Raw genomic sequence first — 21,225 nt, 5'->3', positions numbered from 1 at the left:
TAGTGATATTGAGCAGTCTTTCATGTGCTTCTTGGCCATCTGTATGTCTTCTTTGAAGAAATGTCTATTTAGGTCTTCTGCCCATTTTTGGATTGGGTTGTTTGTTTTTTTAATATTGAGCTGCACGAGCTGTTTATATATTTTGGAGATTAATACTTTGTTGATTCGTTTGCAAATATTTTCTCCTATTTTGAGGGCTTTTTGTCTTGTTTGTAGTTTCCTTTGGTTGAAAAAGCTTTTAAGTTTCATTAGGTCCCATTTGTTTATTTTTGTTGTTATATCCATTTCTCTGGAGGTGGTCAAAAAGGATCTTGCTGTGAATTATGTCATAGAGTATTCTGCCCATGTTTGCCTCTATGAGTTTTATTGTGTCTGGCCTTACATTTAGGCCTTTAATCCATTTTGAGTTTACTTTTGTGCATGGTGTTAGGGAGTGTTCTAATTTCATACTTTTACATGTAGCTGTCCAGTTTGCCCAGCACCACTTATTGAAGAGACTGTCTTTTCTCCATGGTATATCCTTGCCTCCTTTGTCATACATTAGTTGACCATAGGTGTGTGGGATTATCTCTGGGCTTTCTATCCTGTTCCGTTGAACTATATTTCTGTTTTTGTGCCAGTACCATATTGACTTGATTACTGTAGCTTTGTAGTATAGTCTGAAGTCAGGGAGTCTCATTCCTCCAACTCCATCTTTTTCACTCAAGCCTGTTTTGGCTATTCGAGGTCTTTTGTGTCTCCATACAACTTTTAAGATTTTTTGTTCTAGTTTTGTAAAAAATGCCATTGGTAATTTGATAGGGATTGCATTGAATCTGTAGATTGCATTGGGTAGTATAGTCATTTTCACAATATTGATTCTTCCAATCCAAGAACATGTTGTATCTCTCCATCTGTTGGTATCATCTTTAATTTCTTTCAACAGTGTCATATACTTTTCTGCCTATAGGCCTTTTGTCTCCCTATGTAGGTTTATTCCTATGTATTTTATTTTTTTTGTTGCAATGGTAAATAGGAGTGTTTCCTTAATTTCTCTTTCAGATTTTTCATCATTAGTGTATAGGAATACAAGAGATTTCAGTGCATTAATTTTGTATCCTGCAACTTTACCAAATTCATTGATTAGCTCTAGTAGTTTTCTGGTGGCATCTTTAGGATTCTCTATGTATAGTATCATGTCATCTGCAAACAGTGACGGTTTTACTTCTTCTTTTCCAATTTGGATTCCTTTTATTTATTTTTCTTCTCCGATTGCCATGGCTAGGACTTCCAAAACTATGTTAAATAATATTGGTGAGAGTGGACATCCTTGTCTTGTTCCTGATCTTAGTGGAAATGCTTTCAGTTTTTCACCATTGAGAATGATGTTTGCTGTGGGTTTGTCATGTATGGCCTTTATTATGTTGAGGTAGGTTCCCTCTATGCCCACTTTCTGGAGAGTTTTTATCAAAAATGTGTGTTGAAATTTGTCTAAAGCTTTTTCTGCATCTATTGAGGTTATCATATGGTTTTTATCCTTCAATTTGTTAATATGATATATCACATTGATTAATTTGCGTATATTGAAGAATCCTTGCATCCTTGGGATAAATCCCACTTGATCATGGTGTATGATCCTTTTAACATATTGTTGGATTCAGTTTGTTAGTATTTTGTTGAGGATTTTTGCATCTATATTCATCAGTGATATTAGTCTGTACTTTTCTTATTTTGTAGTATCTTTGTCTGGTTTTGGTATCAGGGTGATGGTGGCCTCATAGAATGAGTTTGGGAGTGTTCCTTCCTCTGCAATTTTTTGGAAGAGTTTGAGAAGGATGGGTGTTAGCTCTTCTCTAAATGTTTGATAGAATTCACCCGTGAAACCACCTGGTCCTGGACTTTTGTTTGTTGGATGATTTTTAATCACAGTCTCAATTTTAGTGCTTGCGATTGGTCTGTTCATATTTTCTATTTCTTCCTGGTTCAGTCTAGGAAGGTTATACTTTTCTAAGAATTTATGCATTTCTTCCAAGTTGTCCATTTTATTGGCATAGGGTTTCTTGTAGTAGTCTTTTAGGATGCTTTGTATTTCTGTGGTGTCTGTTGTAAATTCTCCTTTCTCATTTCTAACTTTATTGATTTGAGTCCTCTCCATCTTTTTCTTGATGAGTCTGGCTAATGGTTTATCAATTTTGTTCATGTTCTCAAAGAACCAGCTTTTAGTTTTATTGATCATTGCTATTGTTTTCTTTGTTTCTATTTCATTTGTTTCTGCTCTGATCTTTATGATTTCTTTCATTCTGCTAACTGTGGGTTTTGTTTCTTCTTTCTCTAGTTCCTTTAGGTGTAAGGTTAGTTTGTTTATTTGAGATTTTTCTTGTTTCTTGAGGTAGGATTGTATTGCTATAAACTTCCCTCTTAGAACTGCTTTTGCTGCATCCCATAGGTTTTTGATCATCGTGTTTTCATTGTCATTTGTCTCTAGGTATTCTTTTATTTCCTCTTTGATTTCTTCAGTGATCTCTTGGTTATTTAATAACCTATTGTTTAGCCTCCATGTGTTTGTGTTTTTTACATTTTTTTCCCTGTAATTGATTTCTAGTCCCATAGTGTTGTGGTAAGAAAAGATGCTTGATATGATTTCAATTTTCTTAAATTTACTGAGGCTTGATTTGTGACCCAAAATGTGATCTATCCTGGAGAATGATCCATGCACACTTGAGAAGAAAGTGTAATCTGCTGTTTTTAGATGGAATGTTCTATAAATATCAATTAAATCTATTTGGTCTTTTGTGTCATTTAAAGCTTGTGTTTCCTCATTAATTTTCTGTTTGGCTGATCTGCCCATTGGTTTAAGTTAGGTGTTAAAGTCTCCCACTCTTATTGTGTTACTGTCTATTTCCTCTTTTATAGCTGTTAGCAGTTGCCTTATGTATTGATGTGCTTCTATGTTGAGTGCATATATATTTATAATTGTTATATCTTCTTCTTGGATTGATCCCTTGATCATTAGGTAGTGTCCTTCCTTGTCTCTTGTAACATTCTTTCTTTTAAAATCTATTTTATCTGATATGAGTATTGTTACTCCAGCTTTCCTTTGATTTCCATTTGCATGGAATTTCTTTTTCCATCCCTCACTTTCAGTCTGAATGTGTCCCTAGGTTTGAAGTGGATCTCTTGTAGACAGCATATATATGGGTCTTGTTTTTGTATCCATTCAGCAAGCTTGTGTGTTTTGGTTGAAGCATTTAATCCATTCACATTTAAGGTAATTATCGATATGTATGTTCCTATTACCATTTTCTTAGTTGTTATGGGTTTGTTTTTGTAGGCTCTTTTCTTCTCTTGTGTTTCCCACTTAGAGAAGTTCCTTTAGCATTTGTTGTAGAGCTGGTTTGGTGGTGCTGAATTCTCTTAGCTTTTGCTTGTCTGTAAAGCTTTTGATTTCTCCATTGAATCTGAATGAGATCCTTGCTGGGTTGATTCATCTTGGTTGTAGGTTCTTCCCTTTCATCACTTTAAGTATACCATGCCACTCCCTTCTGGCTTGTAGTGTTTTTGCTGAGTAATCAGTTGTTATCCTTATGGAAGTTCCCTTGTATGTTATTTTTTATTTTTCCCTAGCTGCTTTCAATAATTTTTCTTTGTCATTGGTTTTGCCAATTTGATTACTTTGTGTCTCGGCATGTTTCTCCTTGGGTTTATTCTGTATGGGACTCTCTGTGCTTCCTGGACTTGAGTGGCTATTTCCTTTCCCATGTTAGGGAAGTTTTCAACTATAATCTCTTCAAATATTTTCTCAGGTGCTTTCTCTCTCTCTTCTCCTTCTGGGACCCCTATAACGTGAATGTTGGTGTGTTTAATGTTGTCCCAGAGGTCTCTTAGGCTGTCTTCATTTCTTTTCATTCTTTTTCTTTGTTGTGTTCCAAAGCAGTGAATTTCACCATTCTGTCTTCCAGGTCACTTATCCGTTCTTCTGCCTCAGTTATTCTGCTATTGATTCCTTCTAGTGTAGTTTTCATTTCAGTTATTGTGTTGTTAATACTGTTTGTTTGTTCTTTAATTCTTCTAGATCTTTGTTAAACCTTTCTTGCATATTCTCATTCTTTGCCTCCATTCTTTTTCTGAGGTCCTGTATCATCTTCACTGTCATTATTCTGAATTTTTTTTCTGGATGGTTGCCTATCTCCACTTCATTTAGTTGTTTTTCTGGGGTTTTATCTTGTTCCTTCATCTGCTACATAGCCCTCTGCTTTTTCATCTTGTCTATCTTTCTGTGAATGTGTTTTTTGTTCCACAGGCTGCAGTATTGTAGTTCTTCTTGCTTCTGCTGTCTGCCCTCTTGTGGATGAGGCTATCCTAAGCCATTTTTTATATACACTGAATGAAATAAGACAAAAAAGGGGTTATTGCCTTCATTGTTTAGACTCATATAAAAGTAAAGTCTTTTGACTTAATTCTAAGGTAGTCTCATTAGTTTTCCATGTCAAAGCATAATCAGCTGATGCTCAGTAAATGTTTTCTGCCAAATTAAATTTCTTGCCATTTTCCTACAACTATTTATATATTAATAAAATAGTTTAAAACATGAATGCTTCTTAAAAATTTTAAACACCAAGGTTTAGATTAAAATGTCCTCAGCATTTGCCTACATTTAACCCTTAATCATAAGTTTAAAAACTTACACCTACCAACTGGTCTCCTTAATTATTAATTAGGAAATGTTTAGAAGTAGATAATTTCCTGATTTATTTACCTTTTGCAAAGATATAGTTAATTTATGAAATCAGAAAATTAGCTGGAAGCAATCCTAGCCTATTTTTTAGTGGAGAAAGTAAGACCCAGAAGGTTTTTAGTGGTTTTCTCAAGATGTCACAACTAGCCAGAGGCTTCAGGATTACAATTTTCCTTTAATATATTAGGAGGTACAAAGAATACCTGGTTCTTTGGAGACACAAAGGAGGCAGGAGAACCCTAATCTGTGACCTAGCTTCCCTTGCCCTAAGTTGTGTTGCTGCCAATAAATGACCATGAATGGTATGCTGCTTCTTTCTTCATTACAAAATATTTACTGTAAACAAATTATTTAGTCAATATTTAACCAAATATATTATAAATTGTTTCACTACTACAACTATAAATAGATGTATTAAAAATTCTACAAATTGCTGTAAAAAAGAAAATAAGTAAATATAGAGAGTTCAAATCAGAATTAGACTAGCAATATTATTATCTTAATTAAATGCTATGTTTCCATTCCATGTCTCTCTCATTTTATTTAGCCTCTGCATTAATCCAGGCAGAAATTGAATTAGTCCAGATTAGGTCTTAATATATTATTTGTAGCTTTTTACTAGAGCCAAATTGTGCATTTTCATCCAAACAGGTATAATAATTCTGTCAGATTCATATAAAAGCAATTTTAAGTGTACAGCAAATTGTTATATTAAAATAAAATTTTCATATCTTTTTTCATAGACTTGAGTCAAAGGAGCCTTTCCTGTCTGTTGGGTGAGTATATGTTTAAATTTTTAAAATCTCAATTCTCTAATTGATTTTTAATTCAAATTAACAAGGTCTTCCAAGACAGTACTTTCAGTCCTTTTAAGCCCATATTCAAAGTCATAATCTACCATTGATTCATCATTTCCTTAGCAATAAGGCTATCTACCTTTAAAAGACAACTAAAATGCTCTCTGGGCTGTTTTCTGATCTCAGAAATTTAACTAATGAATGTATATGAAATCCTGTATCCTATGTAAATCTAAAAAGGTACACAGTGATTATCTCATCACGTAAAAGTGTGCTCTGATTGGTTTTAAAAATTCCTCTGAACCACAGCTTCAGTATTCCTAGTCTGTCTATTCATTTTTGTACTGTTTCCTTTAAATTTACTCTATTCAGTATCTCTTCCCCCTTTTTTCTCTAAATCTGTATCCAAAATCTTTTTTCGTTTTCCCCTTTCTTTCATTTCCCTTTTATTTCTCCGCTGCTCACACTTACTGCTTCTCTGAACACAAAGCTGAAAAACCCTGAAGCAGATTAAGTAAGACTAATGCTTGCCCTCTCTGATAGTATCGTTCGGAGTCGCAGTACATGTTCTAATAATAATATACTGTTGACAAGAATATGCATGTACTATTTTTAGCCATTTAGCTAATTAAGACTCAGCAAAGATGTTTTTACTGATCTATTACATAATCCTTTGACTAACATATTAAAATGTTTTATTAAGGGACTTCTTACTCATTATGGTTGATGTTATAAAGTATCAAAAAGCATTGGAAGATGTGACATCTAGTTTAGAAGAAATCATGCTATATTTGATAAGAAAAAAAACCACACACACACATAGGCAGTCATGACCAGAAACATAGGATGAGGTTAGATTTTTAAATGATGACATCAGTTTTCTTTTATTACTTTGCTTGCAGCAGATGAATATTTCTGTCACTCATTGAACAACATGGTTCCCTCTGCCCTTCTACTCCTCATAAAAGCTTTTCAGAAGACCATTTGAATCACAGGAATCAAAATAATTGTTAGGGGTTCTGGGAGAGAAAAACAGTAAATGCATTTATTGGATGACTTCATGAAAAATGAAAGGTCAAGTTGATCTGGCTCAAAAAAATCATTAGCACATGCTTCTTTCAATGATCATAAGATCCTATTTTTAAAAACTTTTAAGCCTGAAGTAATCTTTTGTTTTGAATGCATATGTGTCCTGTCCTCAAGTCCGGAGGCTGGAATAGCTTCTCGTTATGCCTCAGTGCAGTTGTTCTGCAGCATTTCCTGTTCTGTCGACTACTTTGAGGTGGAATCCAGTTTTTATTGCAAACCTCTGTTTTACGAGGGCAGATGCTCAGTAGTCTTTGTTTTAAACTTATCAGGAGTTTAGAACTCAGTATTAGAGCACTGAGAAAAAGTTTCTTCAAAAGAATGATCTATCACTCAACAAATACTACTCAAAATGGGAAAACTGGCATGGCAGTAAGAAGATATTGATTTCCTTAGATTTGTCTTAAAATAAGTGGGGGAAACAAGCAACCCAAATAGTTCTGCTGACTGGATACTTTAATTTATAGCTAAATGTCTCCATTCTCCTGTAAGAAAATGATTTTGAATAACATTGTCCAAAAGTATGTATGAATCTCTATCCTGACCCTGTTCAGTAAGAGGAAAGGGTGATAATGAACATAATGGACACATATGAGCCTACTAGGCAACAGGTAATCTACTATAAGAACCATGATTCAAATTTGTGTCTTCAATTTCGTCACTTGCCAAAGGGAATAAATATGCATGATGTACTATCTATGGTATCAGTTGACATGTGAGTATTTAAGGTTGAGTTTTTCTAGAGCCCTGCATATCTTCTTACATTAATTTTAACTCTCTGTTCAATAAAATTACGTTAATGAATAAATCAGTACTAAATATTGCATACTTCAGTCCATTGCCTGACAGTGTCTGAAATCACTTATTAATATATATGTACTTCTAGAAGTTGTTTCACCATCAGAGACTCTGACACTTACAAGCTAGTTTTATTAATTTGGTCAGTTACTTAAACTCCCAAACCTCAGGTCCCTAATCTGTGAAATGGAGATCAAAAAAGAAAATTTAAATCAAGGATTTAGCACCGTTCTTGGCACATAGTAATTGTTCATAAATGTCAGCTATTATTACAGTTATGGAAGGTATATTCATATATAATGTTCTAAAAACTCAATCACAGAGGTCTGAAATAGTTTAGAGAATAAAACTCCACTTCTGTAGGCTGTGTTTTGAGTTGCATGGGGAAAATAAAAGAAGATTTATAATGGGGAGAAAAAAATGAAAATTGTGAATGGAATAAACATGAGTACCAATATTCGGCTTCATATTTTAATGATGAATACTAACAATTGTTATTTAAAATTTTAATTGGACCTGAAGAAACAAGAAACATATCAAAAAAACAACCTAACCTTACACCTAAAGCAATTAGAGAAAGAAGAACAAAAAAACCCTAAAGTTAGCAGAAGGAAAGAAATCAAAAGATCAGATCAGAAATAAATGAAAAAGAAATGAAGGAAACGATAGCAAAGATCAATAAAACGAAAGCTGTTTCTTTGAGAAGATAAACAAAATTGATAAACCATTAGCCAGACTTATCAAGAAATAAATGGAGAAAACTCAGATCAATATAATTAGAAATGAAAAAGGAGAAGTAACCACTGACACTGCAGAAATACAAATGATCATGAGAGATTACTACAAGCAAATATATGCCAATAAAATGGACAACCTGGAATAAATGAACAAATTCTTAGAAATGCACAACCTTCCCAGACTGAACCAGGAAGAAATAGAAAATATGAACAGACTAATCACAAGCACTGAAATTGAAACTGTGATTAAAAATCTTCCAACAAACAAAAGCCCAGGGCCAGATGGCTTCACAGGCAAATTCTATCAAACATTTAGAGAAGAGCTAACACCCATCCTTCTCAAACTCTTCCAAAATATAGTAGAGGGAGGAACACTCCCAAACTCATTCTACGAGGCCACCATCACCCTGATACCAACACCAGACAAAGATGTCACAAAGAAAGAAAACTACAGGCCAATATCACTGATGAACATAGATGCAAAAATCCTCAATAAAATACTAGTAAACAGAATCCAACAGCACATTAAAAGGATCATACACTATGATCAACTGGGGTTTATCCCAGGAATGAAAGGATTCTTCAATATATGCAAATCAATCAACGTGATACACCATATTAACAAATTGAAGGAGAAAAACCATATGATCATCTCAATAGATGCAGAGAAAGCTTTCGACAAAATTCAACACCCATTTGTGATAAAAACCCACCAGAAAGTAGGCATAGAGGGAGCTTTCCTCAACATAATAAAGACCATATATGACAAACCCACAGCCAACATCATCCTCAATGGTGAAAAACTGAAACCATTTCCACTACAATCAGGAATAAGACAAGGTTGCTCACTCTCACCACTATTATTCAACATAGTTTTGGAAGTTTTAGCAACAGCAATCACAGAAGAAAAATAAATAAAAGGAATCCAAATTGGAAAACAGGAAGTAAAACTGTCACTGTTTGCAGATGACATGATGCTATACATAGAGAATCCTAAAGATGCTACCAGAAAACTACTAGAGCTAATCAATGAATTTGGTAAAGTAGCAAGATACAAAATTAATGCACAGAAATCTCTTGCATTCCTATACACTAATGATGAAAAATCTGAAAGTGAAATTAAAAAAGCACTCCCATTTACCATTGCAACAAAAAGAATAAAATATCTAGGAATAAACCTACCTAAGGGGACAGAAGACCTGTATGAAGAAAATTATGACACTGATGAAAGAAATTAAAGATGATACAAATAGATGGAGAGATATAGCATGTTCTTGGATTGGAAGAATCAACATTGTGAAAATGACTCTACTACACCAAGCAATCTACAGATTCAATGCAATCCCTATCAAACTACCAATGGCATTTTTCACAGAACTAGAAGAAAATATTTCACAGTTTGTATGGAAACACAGAAGACCCCGAATACCAAAAGCAATCTTGAGAACGAAAACCGGAGGTGGAGGAATCAGGTTCACTGACTTCAGACTATCCTACAAAGCTACAGTAATCAAGATAGTATTGGACTGGCACACAAACAGAAATATATATCAATGGAACAGGATAGAAAGCCCAGAGATAAACCCACACACCTATGGTCACCTTATCTTTGATAAAGGAGGCAAGAATATACAGTGGAGAAAAGACAGCTTCTTCAAGTGGTGCTGGGAAAACTGGACAGCTACATGTAAAAGAATTAAATTAGAACACTCCCTAACACCATACACAAAAATAAACTCAAAATGGATTAAAGACCTAAATGTAAGGCCAGAGTCTATAAAACTCTTAGAGGAAAACATAGGCAGAACACTCTATGACATAAATCACAGCAAGATCCTTTTTGACCCACCTCCTAGAGAAATGGAAATAAAAACAAAAATAAACAAATGGGATCTAATGAAATTTAAAAGCTTTTGCACGGCAAAGGAAACCATAAACAGGACAAAAAGACAACCCTCAAATGGGAGAAAATATTTGCAAATGAAGCAACTGACAAAGGATTAATCTCCAAAACATACAAGCAACCCATGCAGCTCACTATCAAAAAAACAAACAACCCAATCCAAAAATGGGCAGAAGACCTAAATAGACATTTCTCCAAAAAAGATATACAGATTGCCAACAAACACATGAAAGAATGCTCAACATCATTAATCATTAGAGAAATGCAAATCAAAACTACGGTGAGATATCATCTCACACCAGTCAGAATGGCCATCATCAAAAACTCTACAAACAACAAATACTGGAGAGGGTGTGGAGAAAAGAGAACCCTCTTGCACTGTTGGTGGGAATGTAAATTGATACAGACACTATGGAGAGCAGTATGGACATTCCTTAAATACTAAAAATAGAACTATCATACGACCCAGCAATCCCACTACTGGGCATATACCCTGAGAAAACTATAATTCAAAAAGAGTCATGTACCAAAATGTTCATTGCAGCTCTATTTACAATAGCCAGGTCATGGAAGCAACCTAAGTGTCCATCAACAGATGAATGGATAAAGAAGATGTGGCACATATATACAATGGAATATTACTCAGCCATTAAAAAGATTGAAACTGAGTTATTTGTAGTGAGGTGGCTGGACCTAGAGACTGTCATATGGAGTGAAGTAAGTCAGAAAGAGAAACAGAAATACTGTATGCAAACACATATATATGGAAACTAAAAAAAGAAAACAAATGATCAGAAGAACCTAGGGGCAAGACTGGAATAAAGATGCAGACCTACTAGAGAATGGACTTGAGGATATGGGGAGGGGGAAAAGTAAGCTGGGACAAAGTGAGAGAGTGACATGGACATATATACACTACCAGATGGAAAATAGATAGCTAGTGGGAAGCAGCTGCATAGCACAGGGAGACCAGCTCGGTGAGTTGTGACCACCTAGAGGTGTGGGATAGGGAGGGTGGGAGGGAGGGAGATGCAAGAGGGAAGAGATATGGGGACATATGTATATGTATAACTGATTCACTTTGTTATAAAGCAGAAACTAACACACCATTGTAAAGCAATTATACTCTAATAAAGATGTTAAAAAAAATAAAATAAAATAAAATTTTAATGGGAAGAAATATTGATAAAATTTTAATGTGCGTCTCTTCTTAATGTAAATTAGGGAGCAAAATTCTTCCTTTGATAAATGTGCTACAGTAATTATGAAATAAAATATTTAAGTGTCACAAACATAAATTCAAATTAAATATGCCAGCAGAAAAATTTGTCAGAGAAAGTTATAACACAAGGGAGTATTTGCTTATTGGAAAAGGTTAGGGAATTGTGAAACGAAATTAAGTGAAATTTCAGATCTTAGACCTTCAACTATGCGGTGATAAAGGAGGAACTTTCTTTCCTATGCACCAGTAAATTATTAGTAAAATAATGTAATTAAGAAAAATTAAAAACTAACCTTTATCCTGGAGTGAGGCATTAAGGCTCATCCCAGAGTCTGATTCTGTTAATTCAGGTAGGTCAATAGATGCAGTGTTTTCCAAGGCTATCTAGGCAATTCTGATACCAACCAGGGCTGGAATCACTGTCTACATCATGTATGCAGCCTCCCTCATCCTTTCCTTACAAGCATACACAGGTTGGTCTTGCAGACATTTATGGTCTCTGGAATCTCTTCCGAAAATCTTTGAAATACAACTTCCCATGGCATCTCTCTGTTTTGGATATATATGGCGGAAGTGGACACATTGATCGAGAACTGTCTTGGAGTTCATCCATCAGAGACCAGGATAGATGTAAACAGATGAAAAGGTGTGCCATGGAGGTCACCATGGTGCCTTGGGAACACACTGCCTGTGTTCATTCTAATGTTTTCCTAGACCTAAGGTTGGGATTATATTTTTAAATACTATAGCTTAATATTTAATAAATATTCTATTACATGAAAATAAAATGTTTTATATTAAAATTATTATAAATATATTTAATATAAATTTTATGTAACTTATGTATTACATATGTAAATTCATTAAAATATATCATAAAATACATTTTATTATAAATATAATAAATTTAAATAATAGATTTAAAAATTCAAGTTCTTTCCTATCTAACTCACCTAAAAGTAAAAAAAAAAAAAATCAATCGACTCAGTTTTTTAGAGAGGAGCTTAGACTTGAGTGCTAAATGAGTACTAGATGTTTGATATTCTACTCATCCTCAAAACATTACATTTTAGAGCAATTTAGAAAACTCTTCTGGCAAATGTTTTCTTGTATGAGGCATCAGACAGATTCTGATTTTGGAAATAAGCTGGAAGAGAACAGACATCAATTTGCATTCAGAAAAGTGAGTAAGAACCAAGTGATGGTCTCAATTAAGAGTCTAAGATATAAATCTTAGTTTGAAACCAGTCTTGCCATGAAAAATCTTTTTACAGCTTTTTAACGAAAAAAAGAGATGAGGGGAAAGGAAGCTCCTGTTCATTTGACATTCAGATTCATAGTGTAAAAGAACATGTCAAGACAATGCATGAATTCCCTTCAAGAGCAAGTGGCTGTCAACACTTTGCAGACACTGAGCCACTTAAAAGTATATTCAAGGCACTAATAAAATTTTCCATGTGAGTTATTTCCTCTTACCTCTTTAGCATGAAGTTAACTTTTTCAAAGACTTTTACTATGAATGAGTTGTATTTTGAAATTGAAACTCTGAATCATACCAATGATTTTACAGTTGAATTTTTGTATGATTAGCTTTATTATGAGGATGATTATTTACTGCATGGGTAAATATTTTTTCAGATTTTTTCATTGTATTAGAATAATTTAAATAACTCAGAAGAATTTGAAATTTTTATTGGAATAGCTCAGAATATATTGTTTCTCAGGCTTGGCTGAGAGACATTAAAAAACACATCAAGGATAAAAATATCAAAATTATTATATTTATCTCAGTTAAAACACTGGCTGTATGAGTGAGCTAATCATGGCCCAGCCAATGGAGTTCCTGCATCCCCTGAAAGGTACCTGACCTATTCTACTAAGTCCAACCAAGAGGGGGCTAACACTGCCAGGGCAGCAAAGCTCACCCTACAACTAAAAGTATTCTTAAGTAATTGCTAACATATATATATATATATATATATATATATATATATATATATATATATATATATATATATATGTATATATGTGCCACACTGCATGGCATGTGAAACTTCCCCAACCAGGGATCGAACCCATGCCCCCTGCAGTGGAAGAATGGAGTCTTAACCACTGGACCACCAGGGAAGTCCCATGCTAACAGCTTTATTTTGTTAAATAATTTTCCTTGGAGAAGATTTCCCCCTTTTCTTTCCAGTCTTGGAACTGAATTCGGAACTTCAGTGTACTTCTGCTATTGTTATAAAGACATTATTAAACCTCGACATTCTTATTAGGTCAAAGATTTGTACTAGTTTACTTTTATCCAGGTTTTGTTTGAGACTTTGTATTTACTGACAGATTCTGTACATTATTATACCATTAGCTACCTATTTTAGGAAACTAAGTTCTGTAATTTGGTTTTCTTAGTTTGAATCCCATTCTGTCTTTTCCTAGCTAGGTGCCTTGGGCAATTTCTTTAACTCCTCTCTGCCTTCATATTCTCCCCTGAGGTAATAGCTAACTCTTAGGGCTGTTTTGAATAAGATAATATTGCAAAGTGCTTAGAACAGTATCTTACACATAGTAAACAGGGATAGATATCAATTGTTATCAACATTCTGTGCAACATCTAAGTTATATTATAAATCTTTCCTAAAGGAGTGAGTTCCTCTGAATTACAGAAATTCCAACTAATTAAATCCAAAGGTCTGAATATTCTAGAAGAGTGGTAATGGATTAAATTCTTGGAAAAGAAGTTCAGAAGAGTGAAATCAAGCACAGTAGTGAAGAAATACTTTACTTGGGAGATCTTTGAGGAAGATAGAGAAGAAAGAAATAAAAGCACAAAGACAGGAAGACAGTTTTGGAATGTGCTCAGATTTATATAAAATAACAAGTACAATATTTAAAATTTTAATAATAGGAGCATGAAGATAGGAAAGCAATGCCAATTTAGGGATAGTTGCAAAAGAGCATCAAAAAGTAAAAAGAGAGTTATACGACTGCTGTAAAATGATTGGTTTCTACCAATCATTTAGGAATTAAAAGATGGTCTCAATCTAGGATTTGAGAAGTTGAAGAAATTGGCCAGATTGTTAGGAAAATTTTCAAGACAAAAAGTAGGACTTGAATTTATCTTCAAGGTGAAGTAAGAATTCAATAGAGAGGTTTTAAGAGTAGCATTTCTGGAAGAAAGAATTGGAAGAAAAAATTGGCAGCAGGAAGAAGAGACTGCACCAAGCATGTCAGACATCCCAGTCTAACAAACTTGAAGGTTCATGAAAAGACAGGAGAGAGATTAAGATTGGTAAATTAAAGTAGTGGCTATATCCTGAGAAATTATAATAATGCAAGGAACTTCCTTTACCTTCTAAGGATTCACTAGAGTAATTGGATGGTTGTATGTGTATTTGTTTGTCTGTTTTGCTTTTAACTGAAGAATGTTCTCCAAAGTGAGGTCATAGTAGAGTCACTTAGAAAGCTGTTGCAATAATTTAGGCATGACTTGAAAAGATTCAGAACTTGAGCAGAATGAAATCACCTCCCACATGTTAGAACGGCTGTCATCCAAAAGGCAAAAGATAACAAGTGTTGGTGTGGATGTGGAAAAAAGGGAACCCTTGTACACTGTTGGTGGGAATGTAAACTGGTGCAGCTAATATGGATAATGGTATAGAAGTTCCTCAAAAAATTAAAAATAGAACTACTTATATGATCCAGCAAGCCCACTTCTGGGTATATATACAAAGGAAATATTTTTAAATCAGTATCTGGAAGAGGTACCTGCACTCCCATGGTCATTGCAGCATTATTCACAATAGCTAAGATATGGAAACAACCTAAATGTCCACTGACAGATGAATGGATATAGAAAATGTGATAATGTAATATATGTATGTATACACACACACACACACACACACACTGGAATATTATTCAACCTTTAAAAAGAAGGAAATCCTGCCATTTGTGACATCATGGATGAACCTGGAGGACATTATGCTCAGTGAAATAAGCCAGACACAGAAAGACAATACTGCATGATCTCACTTATATGTGGAAGCTGAAATAGCCAAATTCAGAAACAGAGACTAGAATGGTAGTTGCCAGGGAGGTGGGGGAAATGGGGAGACAAATTTTCAGTTGTGCAGGATGATTAAGTTCTGGAGAACTTATAGTTACAGCATGGTAACTATAGTTAATAATACTGTATTGTGTACCTGAAATTTGCTAAAAAGGTAGATCTTAAGTGTTCTCACCACAAAAAAAGTAACTATGCGACGTGATGGATATGTTAATTAGCTTGACTGTGATAATCCATTGCATAATGTATATGTATATCAAAACATCACGTTGTGTACCTTAAATGTATACAATTTTCATTTGTCAAAAACATATCTAAAAAAGAATGGAAAAGAAATGCCTGATGAAATATTATTTTCTTTAATTGTATCAGAATCAGTGTGATTGAATGATGTCTTCAAGGATTCTCAACTGAATTTCGTGGATCGTGGTGACAGAATGACAAGCAAAAATCCAGGTGTAGTGTTGAAACTAAGGGAAAGTTAGCAAGAAACTGTCCATAAGCTTTAAACATGTCCATCAGACATCATGGAATCACTAATGGCCGATTCAATGCCTATCTTTTGATAGTGTGGTTCCAATTTTCTCTAGGTCTCCAGGGAAAAAGGGATAAAGGGATAAAGCCAATTTTCTTCTTCTAAAAATCTATTTTTTAAATTTTTTTAGACTCAGGCTACCACAAAATTAATGATTCCTTTAGCAACTGCACATTTCATTTTTTTCCAAGGTCCTCCAGGCTACTTCTCTGGAGAGTACACAAAATTTCCACAGTGCTATTTTTGTAATCTAAAGCAGTTGTGCTTTCAGGCCTGATGCTACAACTGTAATTTTAATTTATCATCCTGCCACTCAGTAAAATGCTGTAAAAACATTGGAACACTTAAACCCATCATTTATTTCTGCACTTGTCAATGACAGTCTTCTGTACTTGTCAAAATCATTTAAACTGCGCTACGATAGCATATACAATATCACAAATAAATTGGGTAATCAATCGTGTTTATATATATTTTGACACTGGTGTGTTGAATGCATGGGTTCCAGGACATAGTTTTAAGAAGCAAGAATTCATTACACTTCAATAATAAAATACAGTAGAGTCATCAAAGAGTCTTCCTCAATTCTTACAATTTAAAAATGTCTTAGGAAACAGAGGGGCTGATTGTGACTGAAACATCTTTTGTTTCTTTAGTGAAATGTTCTCCTCAGGGAAAAGGAAGTAATTTCAGATTATAGCAGGGAGGAATATAGTGTTACCTGGAGGGAAGAAAATACATAGGATGATCAAGTATATTTATTTAAGTTCTGCTTATAAAGAAAGCAGTGGTGCAGGACTTTATAGCTGATGATATTTCAAAAGAGTGTTATCAGCACTTTCACTACTATCTAATTCATTCGTATAATAAAATGTCACATTAAGCCAAATGTCACAGTTCATATCAATTTTCCTTTGAGAATTGATAACATTATATATCATAGGCAGCCTCCCCCCCCTCCAAGTTTGGATGAGATCTTTGATCATAATAAATTAAAGCATTTAAAATTAATCTATCATTTGATATAAATATATGTAGAAATAAAAAGCACCTGTTCAGTCATTAAATCCATTCAACCCAATAACAAATTTGATCTCATACAGGTTATATGTCTGTATAAGACAAAATGTTGTTAAAATTGTAGCTTAAATAATATTGACTAAATAATCTAACTGTACCATTTAAACTCTTAGCTATTAAAATTTTCACCATTTAATTATTTTTAAAAGGCAAGTCTAATGAGATTTAAAATACGTGAAGGATTTAAAATCACTTCATTATTACACAATTCTAACTTAGCCAAAGTAATTTATAGACATCAAATACCTATACATAAGAAAATAAATAACTAAACTTGGCATACATAAAATCCCACCATGTGAAGAACTAATCTTGAGTGATATTATGGAATCAAATCTAAAGCAATAAAGGCTTTGACAGGTATGATAACTTATACAAATACCACTGTTTCCTTATTGCCACCAGCACTGTTGTTGACGAACAAGTTTCTAAAGTGTCAAGCCATATTGGAAAGGGTATGCATATAATCTGATTGATGAAAAATATATTTATTGAATGTATGTATGAATAAAATAGAAATGGTGGCTCAGATAATTTAGATGCCATATGTAGAAATACTGCATGAAGAGAGTGCTATTGATTCAATTTGAAATGAAATCTTAGTCTCCTGTACTTTTAAAATCTGTCCTGAAAACAATCGCTCACTGGAAATAAGTATGAAAAATAAATAAAGTGCTTTGCTTTCATTAATCTGAAATCAACCCAACTCAAAGGAAAGAAAATTAGTTAAGCTTATTTGAAGAGAATAAATTCTTGCTCCTATTTTAACTCCGTAAAATATACCTAAAGCTGGCTTTCCAATTGAATCATACCTGATTATCTAAATAATTTCCTGGAAGCAAGCACTCATCTTAGAGGGTTCAAGTTATTAACTAGCCTTTATTTTTTGTTGCTCACTGAATCATTACTGATTCTCACATAGATAAAATAGATATTATAACTCTTTTAAAACTGGAAAACTGAGACATAGAGAGGTGATGTAATCTCCATAAAGACACATAGCACATTAGTAACGATTTTGGAATGGAGTCCAGCCTAGGCCTTTTGCTTAAACAGCTGCCAATTTCATGCATACTAACATTTTATGCTCTCTTCTGAGTTTCATATTCATTTGAATCATCATGAATGCCTAAATAATAGCTTTAATTATTCAGGAAAATAATTATGTACATAAAAAGTTATTTATTGCTTTTAGAGTCATTGTGAATCCCAGATTTGCATTATAAAAGTGCTGGCAAAAATTTCGAAGCCTCACTTTTCAATTAAATTCTGTTCATCCAGCCAAGAATGACTGATCTATATTTCATCAACCTCAAAATGTGACCTTTTCAACACTTTTAATGACATTTTCAAAATACAGAATATTTTTTGATTCAAAAGATTTCCTACTTAATGCTGCAGAACAAATCAGTTATCACAGCATAATCAATAGTGGCCAAATATTAGCAAACGGAAGGCATCACTTGTGCTTTAAGAGCTTATCAGTGAAAAAAATACATTGAGCTGCTATATTTCTGCATGGTAATTAAGGTTTATATTAAAATGAAAAGCCAACCCCCAAATGTTTTATGTTTTTAGAAACCTTACTATTTCTTCTGTGAACTTTTTACTAGATCACACTCAAAACTCAACATTTAGAACCTGCAGGCCATGTTCAACTTCAAAATGATATAATGGTGCCTGTGGTTTGACTCAATGGTAAGCTACCCTTGACTATAGCTTTCCCTTAGCTTCAATGAAAAGCATATGAAAGATGGAGCACCTGATGAGACATTTCTCTCAGATATTGGCTAAATTATCATATCATGCAGGAGGTATTTCAATGAAGTATATGTTATAGCCCAACTGGATACTAAAAATCTTGAAAACTGTTTTAAAAAGTGAGGCTTTCTAAAGAATTTATTTTTAAAATGTGTTCCTTAATCATGGGCCCTTGATTATCCACATTAATCTCAGTAGGCCCATGGCAGGCTAAATACTCCAAGTTCCCTTATAAGACCACCAAGTCACAGATTAAGGCACTGCCTGATAAATCAAAGCACTCAGTCATAATTTTCTTCAGTCATCAGGTTTTCATCTGAAGCTCTTGAGAAAGAATTTGATAGCATCTCTGCCTTTTGCACAATGAACAGCTGTTCAATTCCAATAAGTGCATCAATTCATTATTTGAAGGGCACTGTAAGTGTGTGTGTGCAAAATATTATGTGAGAACAACATCAGCTGCTGTTCTAAACTAACCTACTACACAAGAATAGTTTCCTATTGCATGATTGATTACTGAGCTTTCCTTCCATATTACAAAGATCACACACCAAATTATCATTGCTGGAGAATTTAGTAAAATATTTAGACATTTATTTTTGACAATGACAGATGGAGGGTGATGCTAAATTATTTAGACTTAAATAACTAATATGTTGAAAATATTCTGCAATTCACAATATTTTTGAGAACACTGTTAATGGCTTAATATTTAAACTTTCAAAGTACAAGTTAAAAACAAGAAGTGAATGTTATGATGCCATTTCATTCTAATCAAGGCTTCATTTCCAGGATCTTTATCCTTAGTTCTGAATATCAATTCAGTTATATTTAGGTGAAATTTACACAGTGCAAAATTCTGTTCAAGTAATCTTGCTAGGTGCAAAGCAAATTATAAAGGTGGATTAGACCAGTGTTTCTCAGGGACTCAGTAAAACACTGCCAATCCATGAATTGTTTTTTACCAGTTTATGACTAATTAAAGTACAAAAAAGACGAATAAGCATTTAGAAACCTTTATTGCATTTTGATACTGCTGTGACATCTAAGTGTATGATATTGTATTTTATGAAATTATTAGTCTGTGATGGATTGGTAATTTTAAAATTAAAAACCTGGTCCCTCACTACAATAAGCTGAGAAGCCTTGGTTAAAACTAAGTCTTTGTTTCAAGGACATTATCATCTAATGATGAGGATAAAAACAAATGAGTTGGTATCTATAATACAAGACATTGCTTGGTAACTCTAACCTAAAGAAGATAAAATAAAAATAGGCAAATATCTGTAATGTAAGCCATTACTTGAGTATCCTTGAAAGACAGGTGGTTATAAACAAAAAGTCGTCAGACTGTTGATATGGGACCCAGTCAGGCAGGTTTGGTTTCTGTTTTGGAGATAGCTAGTAGTATCATTTGGCTACACCAAAGGGTATCTTAGAAGAGACACTGAATTTTTAACTGAAAAATTAAACAATGACCACATCAGAAAGACTGTAAATCCCTGACTGTGTTTCAATCTTTCATCAACTCCTCCCTCCCTTCCCTCTCCTGCCTCCTCTCTCTTCTCTTCTTTGCCTTCATTCTTCCTCTCTCTCCTCCCATTCCCCCATGTTTTCTACTCCTACCCCTTTGCTTTATCTCCCTCTCCCTTTTCCTTTCTGCTTATTCTTTCATATTCCTCATTTTTAAAAATATATGCCCCCAAAAGGAGCTTATGTCTTCTTGTCTAGTCCTCAACTATCCCCTTTGCTTTGCAATAGATTTCACCATTAGAAGGAATGATGGTATACGTGAAATGTTTGCTGGGTGCCAGAAATGACATTAACTGCTAACACTCCAACCGATGCTCTAGTTTCACAATTGAGAAAAAAATTCTGCCACTATCTTAATGGCCTATGAAAAAATTAGGGTAAACCCAAAATACCATAATTTTTCAACATTAGACTAGGATAAGACTTCTTTTTATTTAAGACTTAGCAGTTTATCCTCTCTGAGGAAACTGACTATCCCAGAAGACCTGGATATGCTGACATTTTACAGTCTCAATAAACTCCTAAGACCCTGCCCAATCACACTCCAATGAGACCAACAGTCAGCAAGATGTGCACATGTACACACACACACACACACACACAGAGCTACTTGTCAGGTTTTTGGTGCCTTGCTCTGAATTATGGCCAACCAGCAAAGGACCACCAGATATTTGAAAAAATACTCTAACATGAAAGAAAGACACCCCAGAGAAAATCAGAACTCTACAGAAATAGAGGAAATAGAGAGAGTGTAAAAGTAAACTAAACAAACCAACAAAAAACTCTAAAAATGTATAACTACTATCCCTAGATATAGGAAAATATGTCATGTTTATGTGCAAAGGAATAGTTAAAAAGGAATATATGGAGAACAAGAAAATTTTCTTAGAAATTAAATTAAGGGACTTCCCTGGTGGTGCAGTTGTTAAGAATCTACCTGCCAATGCAGGGGACACAGGTTCGTGCCCTGGTCCGAGAAGATCCCACATGCAG

At 34.0% G+C, this 21,225-nt stretch overlaps 1 protein-coding gene across 6 annotated transcripts in view; it reads left to right on the top strand.

Annotated features, from left to right (window-relative positions):
* RALYL (RALY RNA binding protein like) overlaps positions 1–21,225 on the top strand; it is an 816,695-nt gene that overhangs the window by 639,243 nt on the left and 156,227 nt on the right. For all 6 annotated transcript variants that reach the window (XM_007180154.2, XM_057532504.1, XM_007180151.2 and 3 more), the window contains one exon: positions 5,458–5,490. In XM_007180154.2, coding sequence (XP_007180216.1) covers positions 5,458–5,490 — 33 coding nt within the window. The remainder of the gene's footprint in view (positions 1–5,457; positions 5,491–21,225) is intronic.

This window comes from Balaenoptera acutorostrata, chromosome 17 (assembly GCF_949987535.1).
Source record: "Balaenoptera acutorostrata chromosome 17, mBalAcu1.1, whole genome shotgun sequence".
NCBI lineage: Eukaryota > Metazoa > Chordata > Mammalia > Artiodactyla > Balaenopteridae > Balaenoptera > Balaenoptera acutorostrata.
This window is presented reverse-complemented; position numbering and strand designations above follow the sequence as displayed.